This window comes from Zeugodacus cucurbitae, chromosome 6 (assembly GCF_028554725.1).
Source record: "Zeugodacus cucurbitae isolate PBARC_wt_2022May chromosome 6, idZeuCucr1.2, whole genome shotgun sequence".
NCBI lineage: Eukaryota > Metazoa > Arthropoda > Insecta > Diptera > Tephritidae > Zeugodacus > Zeugodacus cucurbitae.
The window spans coordinates 66,747,462-66,763,675 of record NC_071671.1 but is presented as its reverse complement, the minus strand read 5'-3'; the positions used below and the strand labels follow the sequence as shown (position 1 = coordinate 66,763,675).

At 31.3% G+C, this 16,214-nt stretch overlaps 3 protein-coding genes across 9 annotated transcripts in view; 2 read left to right on the top strand and 1 right to left on the bottom strand.

The window, feature by feature from the left end:
• Nucleotides 1-7,190, top strand: part of LOC105211709 (neurogenic protein mastermind) — a 299,950-nt gene extending 292,760 nt beyond the window's left edge. For both annotated transcript variants that reach the window (XM_054233289.1, XM_054233288.1), the window contains exons 5-9: nucleotides 2,558-2,720; nucleotides 2,788-3,017; nucleotides 3,147-3,350; nucleotides 4,009-4,259; nucleotides 4,549-7,190. In XM_054233289.1, coding sequence (XP_054089264.1) covers nucleotides 2,558-2,720; nucleotides 2,788-3,017; nucleotides 3,147-3,350; nucleotides 4,009-4,259; nucleotides 4,549-4,555 — 855 coding nt within the window. In that variant the 3' untranslated portion in view covers nucleotides 4,556-7,190. The remainder of the gene's footprint in view (nucleotides 1-2,557; nucleotides 2,721-2,787; nucleotides 3,018-3,146; nucleotides 3,351-4,008; nucleotides 4,260-4,548) is intronic.
• A 1,170-nt stretch (nucleotides 7,191-8,360) lies between these two features.
• On the top strand, nucleotides 8,361-12,567 carry LOC105211708 (CDK-activating kinase assembly factor MAT1). The gene has a single exon (XM_054232924.1). The coding sequence runs from the start codon at nucleotides 8,512-8,514 to the stop codon at nucleotides 9,460-9,462; it is 951 nt and encodes a 316-aa protein (XP_054088899.1). The 5' UTR covers nucleotides 8,361-8,511; the 3' UTR covers nucleotides 9,463-12,567.
• A 352-nt stretch (nucleotides 12,568-12,919) lies between these two features.
• The window catches only part of LOC105211706 (ubiquitin-conjugating enzyme E2 W), a 29,011-nt gene continuing 25,716 nt past the window's right edge, over nucleotides 12,920-16,214 (bottom strand). For all 6 annotated transcript variants that reach the window (XM_011183294.3, XM_011183293.3, XM_011183290.3 and 3 more), the window contains 4 exons: nucleotides 14,472-14,563; nucleotides 14,301-14,403; nucleotides 13,996-14,227; nucleotides 12,920-13,437 (listed from right to left, as the gene is read on the bottom strand). In XM_011183294.3, the coding sequence (XP_011181596.1) occupies nucleotides 13,424-13,437; nucleotides 13,996-14,227; nucleotides 14,301-14,403; nucleotides 14,472-14,563 (441 nt within the window). In that variant the 3' untranslated portion in view covers nucleotides 12,920-13,423. The remainder of the gene's footprint in view (nucleotides 13,438-13,995; nucleotides 14,228-14,300; nucleotides 14,404-14,471; nucleotides 14,564-16,214) is intronic.

Below are 16,214 nucleotides of genomic sequence, written 5' to 3'. Positions count from 1 at the left end.
AAATAACATCGAAAGAACCACAAAAGCCATATTGTATCGAAGGTACACTAAAATCACCATTAACCAGCTATAATGCACCTACTGAAGCTAGCTTACGCTCTAAGCACCTTTAAAGCTTTAACATAAAGCTTTGTGCTATAAAACGAAAATAAAAACTCACAAAAATGAAATAAAAATAAAAAATAAAAATAAAATAACAATCAAACTAAATGCAACAATTGCAGATAAACGTAAACATTTGCGAAAACTAATAGAAGCAACAGAAACAACAACAGCAGCTGCACAGCTTTAGTGTTGCAACTACAAAAGGCTTCAAACGTCATGCGAGTAAACGCTTTTCATGCAGTTGTTGTTGTTATTGCTGTTGCAGTGCTGCTTGCAACTGACAGTGATGGAGTGTCGAGGTAGAACGGCAGCAAACCACAGCAACGGCGGCAACTAAGTATGACGACCGAGCGCTGTAGAACTGGAGCGCCAGCACATGACTTCAAACACACACACGCACACATACAAACAATTTACATTACAATACACGTGATTGCGTTGTGTGTGTTTGTGTGTGATTGCGCATTGCTACATTGTACAGCTATTGCCATTGTTTGGTCAGAACTTTTCACCGCAGCAACTGATTTCCAACGACCAGAATAAGCAACAGCAACTATTTCCAGTTTATTTTTATAGAAAGCAGAACAGCAAAAATATGCACTAAAGTTTATAGAGTTTAGCTAAGCGTATCGCGCTGTGATTCAGCAACGTGTGCGGATAATCCAGTTGTTTGGAGTGAATAAAAGAGAATAATGTACTGAATTCCGGGTAGCAATTCCGAGTGCTTTTGATGTAAATGCTGAAGGGAGGTGTGCTTTTTTGTTTGATGTAAAAATAAAGATTTAATTTAGAGCAGGCTACTTTTCTTAACTGAAGATTCTGATTGGTAGATCTCAGTCCAAATATATTCTTGAAAAGGTTCTCTTCAGAAGTTGAATTTAAGCTTAATCCATTATAAAGTCAACACCAATTTCAATGATATTGAAAATTAAGTGGAGGTTATAAAGAAAGTAATCCTGACAAAATTGATCAGAGCAATGCTAAATGGCAAGACTGCTTTCGTTAAAGAGCTGAACCGGATAATAGTCCTTCAAACTTTTGACTGGTCACTATGATATAGCGCGTGTTTGGTTTTAAACTTTTCGGAAAGTGGTCATGGCACTGACCTCTAGTTCGATATGCGAGGTGTGTTTTTATGAGCTTGGCGATTTTCTCACTTCGTTGTTTCTTGTAACGATGCCCCAGCCTGCATATTCGCTAGACATAACTCCGTTTGACTTTTTCTTATTTCCAAAAATAAAGAGAACCTTAAAGGGCCGTCGCTTTACAAGCATACTATAAATCATTGAAAGAGCCAAAGGCTATCTCAAAAATCGAGTTTGAGAAATGCTTGGACGATTGGAAGTAGCGCTGGCATAAGTGTACAATTCGAATAGGGACCATTTTGAAGGTGACAACATTAATGTAGATAAATGAATAGAATTTTTTCAAAAGACAAAAATTCCCGTTACTTTTTGAACACTTCTTGTATGTTATAAATTATGAAAGCTATATCAACTAAACTTGGTGTGAACATTGGTTCTAACTATATAGTTTAAAACTACAAATATTGTAACACCACTATGAACAATGCCAATTCATTAGTCCTCTATACGAATAAGTTTAACAAACTAGTATGGGTGCTCACTTTAGAATTCCTCTAATAAAAAAATAAATATTTTCAAACAGAAATAATTAAAATAATAAAAAACAAATTAAACACGCTGTCCGTTGCCGAAAATACTGTTTGAGACTATCTAATAATGTTTTGGCTACTGAATTTGCTGTTACTTTTCTCCAAATTTGGTAAACAGTTGGCCGAAATCGTATTTGAAAATCGCTGCTGGTGGCTAACAATTCAACAACAAACTTCTGCCCGCTTTCAATGTCATTTTAATCTCCTTTCATACAACATTACAGCCTCTCTCCCTCGAAATACACCACCAATTACTCAACTCCACGTGCTGTTGTTGCCTTGAAGCAGTTGAAGTTTTTCTAACGGAAGCGGAAATTTCCAGTTTGTGGCTAGTTTTTTAAGCCAGAAGTTTCAACGAATTTTTTTTCTCCCTTTTCCGTTCGGCAAAAGTTGTGAAATTACTTTTTTCGGGTGTGTGAGTATGAGAGAAACTGTGGCAAGCGGCAGACATAAGACACTTCCTAAACTGTATCCATCCTATGCATTACCGCAATTAGTATGTTAGTTTATTTTGCTACACAGATTTTGTTATTATATTTGTTGTGGTTGTTGTTACTATTTTGTAGCCCATAGAAGCTTGAAAGTTTTAAATTTTTAATGGCCACCACTGGTGCATAATTGCAGACGCCACTTTGCAATTCAATTTGGACTTTTTGTTATTATTATTGTTGTTGTTGTTTTGTATATGTATAATGACAACACTAATTTGGCAACACTACAACAAATACCGTTATTTTGTACTAATTTCGCTCTCTCTTTCTCTCACTCACTTTGCAGTGCATGAAGGCCTATGTGGACTTTGAAATTACCGAAGGCGCTTACGAGATCTCGTGTCCCGATGCTCAATGCCCGGCGCAAGGCATTATGACACTACCCGAAATCGCCAACCTGACGACAACCAATCTGATGAAGAAGCACCATCGATACCGACTCAATAAAGGTATGTATCTGTGGTTCAAACTGACCTTAAAGCTTAACTGTGTTCTTTTCCACCAACTTTCGCTTAGAAATCGAAATGGATAAGACGCGCACCTGGTGTCCGCGCGCTGGCTGCGAAACGGTTTGCCACGTCGGCGTTGGTCCACATTCCGATTGCACGCCATCCACCTCAACCGGTGGCGGCAGCGGTGGCACACACACAGCCACATTCACCGACAGTCAAGGCGCACAGCAATCGCTTTGCGCCGTTCAGTGTCCGTCATGCAAAGATGAGTTTTGCTCGGCCTGCAAGAAGGCGGTAAGTACCAATGACACACTCTTTCTCAAAGAGTTGGTTGTAGTGCCTGTGCCTCCATCCCACTTTTGCATTTTTATTTTGTTATTTTTACCTTTTTACCATTCTTTGTTGTTGTTTTCGTTTTCACAGTGGCATCCGAACATGACTTGCGAGGAGAATAGTCGTCGCTTGGTGGCGGACGGTCAGGATGACATTGGCATACCCTTCGACAATGACCTCATCAAGTGCTGTCCCATGTGCGCTGTGCCCATCGAAAAGGACGAGGGTTGCGCGCAGATGATGTGCAAACGTTGCAAGCACGTCTTCTGCTGGTACTGTTTGGCCAGTTTGGATGTGAGTATACCCGTAATAAAAGTTAAATATTTAAATAGTCGAGCACTTTTGCTAACATTCTCAAAAAATGTCCCAAGTTGGCAGTGAAAATAACCGTTATTAGTTGATTTAAGTTATGGGCCCCTAAGTGTTTGTTTTTAAGTGAAATTGCGGTACTTAGAAATTCACCATTTACGAATCTGTCTTTTTGAAGTTTTCGCTTTTCGGCATAGAAGAGAGCTTTCACTGTAAATACACTTTTAATAGAGAGCTTTAAGCCTAATTCATGGAACATGACAGATGACAGACGTCGGAACTAACGTTTCATAAATCTTTCTTAAACACTTTTATAGAGCTTTCATCATCTGATATAGAGCTTTTATCATCTTTTGTAATAAAAGACGAATAAAGTAAAGTAATAAAATAAGACGAAAATCAGACCTAGGCGATCTTGGATCAATACTTCTCATATCATAACTGATCAAGGCAGCTACCACAGTCGTTGGAGTCTGAATGTAATAGATTGAAAACCCAGACATTAAGCTCATCTTCGCCATATTACAATTTCTCTTATAGCTTAACGACTTTCTCAGCACTTTTATTTGGTTATTTAAATTCGAGAGCTCTTCAAGCTTCAGTTCAGATTAAGATAATATTTATCTTTCTTCCCTCTTTACAGGACGACTTTCTGCTGCGTCACTACGATCGTGGTCCATGTAAGAATAAGCTCGGACATTCCCGTGCCTCTGTGGTGTGGCATAGAGCACAAGTGATTGGCATATTTGCGGGATTTGGTATATTGTTATTGGTCGCTTCACCGCTGCTACTGCTGGCGGCACCCTGTATTATATGTTGTAAATGTCGTAGCTGTAGCGGTGCACGGATCGATGAAGGTGATGCCGAGCTGGACGAGGCGACTGCGTTACAAAGGTGAGTTTGAGATTTTGGAAATGAGCGGAGTGATTTTAAAATAGAAAGGGGAGACTCATACATATATTCTCATAGATAATAAATAGACATATAAAAAATAAAAACAGATAATAAATATGAATTTTAAATTTTTTATTTATTTATTTATTTATTTTTTTAAATATTAAAATTATTTTTTTTTGTTGTTTTAATTGAAAAGGTATTATATTTTAAAGTATCTTTTTGTTGCTTTAAATTTTCGAATTTCAAAAAATAATCCATAATTTCTTCTTTTCTCTTCTATTTCCAGTCTTTAGAAGGCACCAACGAACCGAAAACCAGAATTTGGACCAAAAATTTAAGACACTCTCCAACTAACCGCAAGTTCTTTTTATCATATAACAGGGCAAATGTTTAAAGTAAAACTGTCAACCACTTATTTGATGATTTTCATACATAATAACAACACTAATAACAGTACCTACATATGTAAATGGATATGTATGTGTGTACATAGTTAAAAAACAATAATCAAGTAAAATTGAGAGTACGCATTGTAAGCACAAGCCATAACCGGCTTAACAAAGTTATTTGTTTAAAATTATAAATGTGTTGCGAAGTGCAAACAAAAAAAAAACGAAATTCAGTAAAAATATAAAACAATATTTTCACTACCGATATGCAATAAACAAAAACAACAAATAACAGCATGTTAAATTGCGAGCGATTTTGTGGTGGGATAAATACTGATTGGATATTGTTGTCATGTATTACATAATTAACGAGTTTTTTTATGCGTATTTGTTGCATATATACTATTTAAATATGTGAAGCGTGTACTGAATTGTTGGAAAAAGTATAATAGACTTTATTTGTATGGATTTATGTATAATAAAAATATTTTTTTTTTAATTTCTTTTTAAATAATTCTTTGGTTTGAAAAATTATATACAATGAAATTTTAAGAAAAAACGCAAAATTAACGGAATTTGTTTAATAATATTTTTCGAAAAAAAAACAATTTTTTAATTAAAAAAAACAAAAAAAAAATTATTTTCATATAAAATTTATAAATTAATAGGCGACAAATTATGAAAAAAATATGCTCAGCCAAATTATAAAAAAAAATATGCTCAGTGTACCCTCACAGATCCACCATTATTATTGCTTATAGTCAAATTTTGTACTAAATGTGTTACACTTGGCGGTACACTTTAATCGAATTCAGACAAGCGATTATTTAACTAGCTGGAACGACATTGTTGAGCGCAGAGCAACAACAAATAAGACATTAAAATGTTACATATGAAGTATATTGTATGATAAAATATATGTATGTATGTATGTACGTTGCTTGCACAAGTCTGTATATATGTATGTATGTATTGTACGTTGAGTATGCATTATGCGTTAACTAAATTGTGATATTTACAGTGATTCGATTTGAAATTAATGGTTTTCTTATTATTATTTCTCAAGTCAAATCGATAACTAAAATGAAAATAAAGAAAACACTTGAATATGAATGGTTTGCTTTGTTGATGGAAAACAAAAATAAAAAAAAAACAAAAATAAAAAGCAAAACCAAAAATGCTAAACAATTCATGAAATATATAATATGTGTGTTATTTATATGTAACAAATGCAAAACTGTAAAACACAAGCGAATTGTGTGCCGAAGTAAAACCCTTAGTACAATCCAAGCTTCAAAATAATTTTCGACGACAAATGCGTGGCCAAAATATGCAAATGTGTTTTTTTCCAAGTAAAGGCGTGTCGCTAATTGTATATTAAAAAAAAAAAAAAAAATATTATATATAAATATTAAAAATTTTGTTTTGTGTTAAAAGCATTTCAATGTTACACAATTGTATAGCGAGCACTAAATTTTTATATGAAACAATAAATAATTAATTAATTAGCGTTTAATTAACAAATGAGTTAAGTATTTATATTAAATATTATTAAATAAATGAGAGCTTTTGATTTTTTTCGTTTATATATAACATAGAAATATAGTATATACATCAACTTTCGATTACAACTTTTATTTATTAGAACAACTGTATATATATCTATATACTATATATGTAACTAACAACAGCAAAAATTTCAAATTTCTATCTCTATAACTGTAAACTGTAAAGTATTACAAAACAACACATATACTGAAATATTATATTATTTTATTATTAACGTTATATATATATATCTGTAGTAACACTAATAAATGATAAGCGCATAAATATAGCCCCGCAACAAACAAAAAATTAAAAAAAAAATAAATAAAATTAATAAAAAAAATATAATTAATTAAAAATGAAAATTAATACAAAAATAAAAATAATTAAATTAAAAAAAAATCGATGGAAAAATTCTGATTAAAGACATTTAACGAAAATATTTCACTTAACACTTAAATATAATTATAAACTTAGCTTATATACATAGTTACTTAGTTTAGTATTTAGTTTATTTAAATGAAATTATAGCTAGACACGCTCATATAAATACAAGTATATATGTAAACACAAACAGTTATCTACGAAGAAATATTAAATAAAATATTATTATTTAAATAAAAAAAATAAATAAATATTTCCAAATGTATATGGCTTGTATGATACGTAAGTAGTCGTATATAATGATAAATATGCATGTAGTTAACTGATTTACATATAAACAATTCGTATAGCAAAGAACAAAATTTATTAAACATACGTGAAAACAGAAAAACTGAAAATTATGCAAAAGCAAAAAAAAGCAAATTTACATATTTACTGCATAAATACATATGTATATATGTACATGCGTGTTTAAAAGTTGTTGAAAGTATGCTAGTGTTGTATAATGTGCGCTTGTATACGTGGTTTGAGTCGCTGTTTGAATTGTTTGTACTCGCCTCATGGAATAGAAACAAAAAAAAAAAAAAATAAAATAAAAAAATAAAAACGAAACAACAAAAACAATGTGTGTATAAACAAATACTTCATAGTATGAATTTCTTTAATTACAAAAACAAAAAAAATAAATAAATAAATATAAATTTGTTTAATTTGTAATGAGATCATTATTGTATGAATACGACTTCAGCTACTATTAGATACTAATAACGATTGATTGATTGATTGCATTGTTCACGATTTAGCCGATCTTAATTACGTAAATACTTATTTAGAATTGTAAATGTATTTAACTAAATAAATTATATATATATATATATATATATTATAGTATATACATGTATAAATTTACATATATAACAAAATTGAAATTTAAAATAAAGAATACACGAAAAATGTGCATAAAAATGTTCTTACTTTTATTTTGTATAAAGAGGTAAGCATATATGCGGGATAGGCGCAAAATTCTCCAAAATTATTTTAGTTTTTGGTATCAATATTATACTTCAACTTTATTTACAATTTGAACTCATTCATAACAGAAACAGAAATGTAGCAGAAACAGAAATTATTTTTCGCTTGTTCTTTCGCTTAATGAACTTACCTGACACTATTTGGATTCATTAAAACACAGTTTGTTTTTTCATATGAGCATAACAATATTAACAATAAAACCCTAAACGTAATTGAAGACAAATTCGTTGCCCTTGGCGTATGAGTAATATAAAAGTTAAAAGGCGATAAGGCAGTGCAATAATAAAATGTATTCGAATTAGACAAATATGAATTTTAATATTTTTGCTTACTAACTGAATATAAAGTTCAGTCTCAGGAAAATATATTATTTATAATCCCAAATGTGAGTCCTCACTTTATCTAAAAAGTTAAATTTTTAAAATTTGTCAAACAGAAGTACATGAATTAAAAGCGCTTCATTATCGACACTTGCAGAGTTGAAAATTGCATATATTTGTAATACAATAAAATAAATTTACTAGTTAGATCAATTCTTTTATGTATGTTTATGTTTTTATTATAGTGTGTTATATATTAATATATTTATGTATAATTTATAACATTTATATACACAAAACATTCCAAAAATCACGTTATTTGTTTTACAAAGGAATATTTGTTCGATAAATGCAAACACGATTCACCCTGTGTTTGAATACACTTAAAATGAAGAAACAAATGTCAAAATCAGCTGTTATTTGCTTATTCCCCTTTTGTGTTCTTTATTTGCATTTTTGTTTTTGACGCATCCAATTGGAAACACACCGGTCAATAGTAGCACAACAAAAGCATTTATTTGCTTCTGAAATTAAATTTTACAAAGTCGCATCGTAAGCTAAATTCCAGTTTTCACCATGGAGGACCAAGCATGTCCGCGTTGCAAAACTACAAAGTACCGCAATCCCTCACTGAAATTGATGGTCAACGTTTGCGGCCACACGCTTTGTGAATCCTGTGTAGATCTGCTCTTTCTCAAAGGTTCAGGTTCCTGTCCGGAATGTATGGTGCCATTGCGTCGCAACAATTTCCGTGTGCAACTTTTCGAAGATCCTATGGTAGAAAAGGAGGTGGATATACGTAAACGTGTACTACGTGATTACAACAAAAAGGAGGACGACTTCGCTACGCTGCAAGAATTCAATGACTACTTGGAGGAAATCGAAACTATTATCTATAATCTCTGCAACAATATAGACATAATCGGCACGAATAAACGCATTGAAGCCTATAGGCGTGAGAATCGTGATGTTATACAGCGTAATAAAACGCGTATGGGACGTGAAGAGTATGAATTGGAAGAAATGCTTGAGTTAGAGCGTGCACAAGAAGAAGCGCGTAAGCAGGAATTGGCTGAATTGGAAACTGAACAAAAGAAGAAGAAAGCGCGTGAGAAGGAAGCGCTCATCGATGAGCTGATGTGCAGTGGTAAAGATGCCTCGGAGATTGTGAATGGATTCGCCGAAAAGGTTGAAAAACTGCGTGAAGAAGAGAAGAAACTGCCACCACCTAAACCAGCAACACAATTCTCAACGGGTATAAAATTTGGGCGCACAGCAGATCAAATGTTTCTACCTTTACCAAAAGCGGAGGAGGGACCATTGTATGTGCATAAAGTGCCGACGCTTTACACAGAAGGCCCTGCTCCACCGGCTACTAGCGAAATCGAGAGCAAAGGTTTCATTGCACACATACGGCCCGAAAATAGCGCTGAACGTGCCGGTGGCTATAAAGCGAACTTGGCTTGTCAACGTGCATTACAGGAAGCATTGATGGGTCTATACTATGGTGCGCCAACGATTAACTGACATGAAGTTGAAAATAAAATTGTAAACGAAGAACAGTTGCAAAGCAGTGTTTGATGTTTGTAAACTGAATTTCACACACTATAATTTAACCAACTACTATAGACATATAGATATATGTAATTAAGTAATTTATAAGAGATTTACAAAACTTGCTACACATTGAAATGTTTCCTTGAATACCTGCCGTGAAATAATATGCAAAGTTGAAAGTTCTTTTTATTGTTGTTATTATTATACTCTCGCAACAAAAGTTGCTAAGAGAGTATTATAGTTTTGTTCACATAACGGTTGTTTGTAAGTCATAAAACTAAACGAGTTAGATATAGGGTTATATATATCAAAATGATCAGAGTGACGAGACGAGTTGAAATCCGAATGTCTGTCTGTCCGTCCGTGCAACGGATAACTTGAGTAAAAATTGAGATATCTTGATATCTTGAAACATGTGTTCCAAATGTTCCTTGGGACCGTGAGAAGGTTGCATTCGAAAATGGACAAAATCGGACCACTGCCACGCCCACAAAATGGCGAAAACCGAAAACACATAAAGTGTCATAACTAAGCCATAAATAAAGTTATATAATTAAAATTTGGAACAAAGGATCGCACTAGGAAGGGGTCTATTTGGATGTAATTTTTGTGGGAAAGTGGGCGTGGCACTTGAGAACTACTCGACCGATTCGAATGAAATTCGGTATATAATATTTTCTTGATACCCTGCTGACACGTGTGGAAAATGGATGAAATCGAAATCGGACTATAACTTTTCAAAGCCCCGAATATCGAATATGAAGAATGCAGTTCCCCATTAATTTTTCATCGAAAATTTCAGTAAATCTCTCAGGTATCTTAATTTAATTTACAGGAAACATTTTTCTTTTAATAGTGCAATGTCCTCTAGCTCTCATATACCTAATTGTAGGATTTTCAAATTGGGTCAAATTGTGTGTTATCTTAATAAAAATATATCAATAAATTGCGAGAGTATAAAATGTTCGGTTGCACACGAACTTAGCCTTTCCTTACTTGTTTTTTGGTTATTATTGACCTGCTATAAATACGAATATAAGCCAGTTGCATAGTCCATGGTGCTGTACAGCAAGTGGTAGTTGTTGCAGCGTAATACATTCTCCAAATGGCTTTAACCAGCAAAGTGCATTTCTTTGGTTGTGGATCTATCTTCCCTTTGCAGAGGCGTGGGTTTTGTTATTTCATGTTTTGCTTTGATGGATCCTTCTTCACTTATCCCCAACACAACATCCAGCAAATATTTGAACTGCATCGCTAACTCACAACAAATACAAAAACAGCGTACACAAAGTGGATGTCATACGATATTGTGGAAGCTATACCAGAATTCTTACTTCCTTCTCATCTTTTTCCATTTTTCAATAAGTAAAAGCATTACAACTCCATTTAATATGTTTTGTATTTTTTTAATTGTAATCATAAGTGTGTTTTTTTTTATTGAATACTTGAGAATGACACGCATTTTATTGTTATAATTAAGATTGTTTTTAACTGCGTATAGCATTTCACATATGTATGTATGTACTTAATTTACTTCATACTTGACTTACACATAAATCGACACTTAACTATATGTATGTATGTATGTATGTATATGTATATAGTAAACAGAATAATAAACATACACTTTTTAGACAAACACAATATTACAAAGTTATCATTAAGAAGTGGGAGGAGGGGGTGTAAATGTAAAATTATAATAATAATTTAACGGTTTATTACATACCGCTAGCTACAATACAAGTAAATATGTACTTATGTATATAAGTATGTATATTTTATATATAAATATTAATTAAGGTATATACGTGTAAAGAATTGGCAATTATTGAATTTATAAGGAAAACGTAATTAATTAATAATATAAAATATATCATATGCAGATCATATGAGAAAGGAAATCACACACGTTTACTGACATGTCTACCAAACAGTTGACAACTCAAAGCTAAAAATATATTTATGAACGATACAATTGAATTGCAACAAATCATTAGGACTACAAGCTAACATAGCGTAAAACAAACAAGCATACAACGATTTTGTAAGAAAATTATACAAGCAAAATTTACTTAATACAGTTATAGAGCGCAAAGAAAGCTATTTAGTGTGATAAGTGAAAAATTAGAGCGCAAGTAGTACATATTATTAACACTTTTTATAAGTAGACGCGTTTCGTTTTATACAAATTTATTCGCTTTAACTTTTTTCATTACTCTTCATTGCGGTAAAGGAGACAGAAAATATTTTTTAAAATAATTTTAGCAATTTATCTTAATTTTTTGTTTTAAAATATTTTTTTTTTGCCAAAAAATTAAATTTTTTCTCTGTTATATTATTTGAATAAGTTTTGGTGGACTTTATTGCACTTTCAGCAAACATCAAGTGGAATATTGCAAAGTGTATTCAACAAAGTGAACTAAGTATTTGACATACCCGCTTTTGACAATAAAATAGTAAACAATACATGTATTTGTTTACATTAACCCGTCTTTTTTAACTTTAACAATATAATATATATTGATAAAATTGTTTGCAATTTGTCAGTTGGAGCACAAAACCTTAGTAAATTGCTTCCATGAGTTGTTTTGCCAAAGCAGAAAGTATTCGACATTTTCTTTTATTCATTTAAAAAATATTTTTTTTTTTTTGGTTTGAAATTTGTTTACTTTTGAATTTCAAAATTTGAATTTTTGAATAAATGTATGGGTTAAATCAATGGCAACAAACATGTCACATTCGGGTAAAAAATTGTGATATGTCATATACCTGGTTCACTTTGTTGAATACACTTTGGAATGTTGTTGCTGCTTTACAGTATAGTGGCATTTAGTTCTAATATTACTATGTTAATTATTGTTGTAATGATTGCAATTTTTTACTTGATTAATTGTAGTGTTTGCAACTATTTTATTTTATTGAATTTGTTTATTATTATTTCTTTTTGAGTTTCCAATAATACCGTTGTTTTTATAACTAAAGAGCAGCTAAAACAAAGCACACGCAATGAAATTAAATTAAATTAATTAACACAAGAACATACAAAACAATAATAAAATATTAATATTTTTTCTTTATAAAATTACAGTTCGTTGAAATTCTACTATATTTTTCCAAAATTTCACCGCTTTTAGAAAAAAAAATTGTCTTTTCAAAAACGCTAGCCTAAATACGCACATAAAACACAAATTATAATTTATGATTTTTATTTTTGTTCTTTTCGAAAATTTAGACACTTTTTCCATTTTACGTTGTTTGTTTGTTTTAAAACATTTTATTTTTTTATGTATATGTATGTATGTGTGTGTGCAATGTTGTAAAGATTAAATGTTTGTATATAAGTGTAAAATGTGTGTGTTTTGCGTCTCAAAAATGTATTCTTCTTCGCTTTCTTTTGCTGCATTAAATTTATATTTATTATTATATGTTCTTGTTGTTGGCGCGCTAAGTTTTAAAGTAAAATGTATGTAATAATTAAAATATATAAATGTATGTATGTATGTATGTTTATGTAAATTTAAAATACGATATTTCTTTTTTTCACACACGCATACGCCTGCGCAAAATCACATTCACAGGCTGCTCTCTCTGCTCAAACGCACTCTCCGTTATATATTATTGATATTGTTATTTGTGTTTGTTGTTTTATTATGATGATTTGTTGGCTTTAAGTTGTATTTTTGTTTTTATTGTTGGTTGTTTGTTTTGCAATTTACAGTTGTTTAGTTATGTATGCGGGTGTGTGTGTGTTTGTTGATGCGCGTTTACGTTTGAGTTTTACACGTCGTCGTATTTTTTTCACAGACAATTTACTCTCAGTGTATATTTGCGTAATTTGTTGTTGTAGTTCCATTCTAAGTACCAGCAATGAGTTAGTCAGTGCAGCGAACAGCTTATTTGTGTACCGATCGGTAGCGGTATTCAACGTCCACTAGACCGAATCGTCTGTAAAAAAACGTGTTGCGGATTACTACGTTTAGTTTTTTGTGAAAATGTAAGCATTTTTGAGAGGAGATTAAAGAAAGAAAAATTAAATAGTTTGTAGGTTATGTTATATCAAAATATTGTATATAACCAGACCTAAAGGAAGGATGGTAATAAAAATAAAAGGCTTAAGGGTTGTTGTTGTTGTTGTGATAACAGCATAAAATATTTTCGAAAAAGATTTTGGGAAGAAACTGCTTTGGTAACAGTACTTGGTCAGATATAAACTAGAGGATAAATAAATTTCCGAATAATTTTTCGAACTGTTTGCAGTTTTCGAATATAAAGTGGTATTGGAAAGCGTATGAATGTAAACAGGATTTATTGTCTTGGACTTAAGAGATCTGCCATATAAGTTTTTGAAAGCTATTTTATGCGCTTGTCGTGATAACAACAACTAATAGTATGTTTATAACAATACTTCTATAAAATAATAAAAAAAAAATTTCAAAAAAAAAATAAAATAAAAAAGATCGTTTAAACTTATTTTCACTACTAAAAGGTGCTTTTAAAACTCACCATGATACCACCATTTGGTCTTTTTCGGATTCTTATTGCAGGTTTTTACGTATAGTGTATTATCTGGTGGACGCTTCTTTTCACGGCAACTACTAAGCATCGATGCTATGCTCAAACAGACAGATTGTACTGATAGCGCCGGCGACCAATCTTCTGTCAATATGGAAAGGCAGATATGTCCATTAGAGTAGACGTGCGGATGCACAGGTATATTATTGCCAATAAACGTCACCTGCGATTGCAAGCAAGATAATATTATAGTAAATCAACGACATAAATGCATGTAAACAAGTATTTGAGCCTACCTCTGGCGAATCGAAGGGATATTTATTGTTGAATTTGAAGAGTAACTGAAAGTTTTCACCCTCATACAGGGTACCCTCGAAACCGGCAATATTTATTTTCCATCTAGTAAAAGAAAATAAAATAAATGAAATTAGTAATATATTTATATAATTAATATGTAAGCAACTCACTCTGATAAGTTTTGTCCTATACTTTCGGTATCGACGGTAACACCCGGTGGCGGTTCCTTTATCAGTGACATCAACTCTTTGTGTAGTCTTCTCTGTAAATAGTAGAAAAGGTAAGGGGAAATTGTTAGTAAAACCAACAACAACAATGCAGTCACGTTCACCACTGTTTATCACTAAAATGTTGTGATATTATAAAATTTCTATTGCGAAATTTGATAATAAAAGTAAAATGGCGCATATTTGCACTAAAGTACAAGCACTTTGATCTTCCTGCTAAAAAACCGTTGTATAAATTGGTAAGCCAGGGACTTTGAGACTCAAGTTCGCAATTTTTTCATTGACAACAATTTTAAATACTTAAAACTTTAGACTTAGCGGTACATAAAAAGTAAATTGAGGAATTATAATTGGCTATACTTAACACTACCGCGATAAATATCTTTTTAGCATTTTTTGAAATCCATAAATTTCACATTTTTGACGTTTTTCCAATATATTAAACGAAGAGAAATGATAAAGTATATAAAATATCAATTGCAAGATCTTGAGAAATGTTGACAATATACAATTTGTGAAATGCCACATCCTTCGAGATGTATATAAATATAGATATATATGAACTGAATACAGACAAAAATAGAAATGTGAAATATATGTGAAATATGTTTGTATATACATCTTTACAAGTATCTATGCACATAAATATAACAATTCTTTGACGCAAACATGTCAATAAGCTTTTATAGGGTCTAATTACCGATAAGATAATTTAATTTTTCTGCAATGCTTGAGTAATTTATACACAACCATAGGTATATTTTGCAGTTGATATTGACTTACATATATGTATTTATGTATATCAAAGACAACAACTTATTTTCTTCGACAATTGAATTTGGTAAACAATTGTTTATTGTGTCTATTTAGATTTATATATATGCATTTAAAAACACATCCTTTATAGCACAAGTAATGAGTACTATTTATTTTAGATATTCGCGAAAAAACAAAACATAATTAATGAGGAGGCCTTAGTCAACATTGTTATCGATGAAGTTTTGATAAGATAGCGGAAATAAAATTATTAATATCGATTAACTGTAAAATGGTGCACTTGAAGCTGGTGTGGTGAGTGCTGCATGGATGTAGAAAATAAGTGACCATGAAATTTTGCAAAGTTGCTTAAGAGAATCCTTCGGTCAGTAATTGCATACTATTTAAGAAATATTGTATATGAAAGAAGAAAAGAGAACTAAAAAAAATCACATACATTCAGTTATTTTAAGGTGCACTATTAAATTATTAAATAACAATCTTGCTTTAATTTCTGAAAAAAAGTGTACTTTAAATCAATATGACGATATTCAAAGTATTTTGAAAACTTAAACGAGTAATTCTTTCAATTCCAATTCTCTTACTATATTTATTAGAAATTTAGAAAATAGTTAAGAAGTATGAACCTCCGCACATTAATTACCTTTTAAATTTTTTTGTACTAAAAAATAAATATCTATGATATGAAGAGTGGTGGATTTTTCAGCTATAAATTACACATTTCTAAATAAAAAGTACCAGAAATTGTATTTGCCAAGTATAATCACTCAAAAATACAGCTGGTAAGCAAAACAATCATCAAACAATTATACAGCTACATATAAATATATTTGCATGAGTAAGAAGCTTCTTCAGATAAGCATAAGTAATCATTTTTTTTTCTAAAAATTATTATTATTTTTTTTTTTT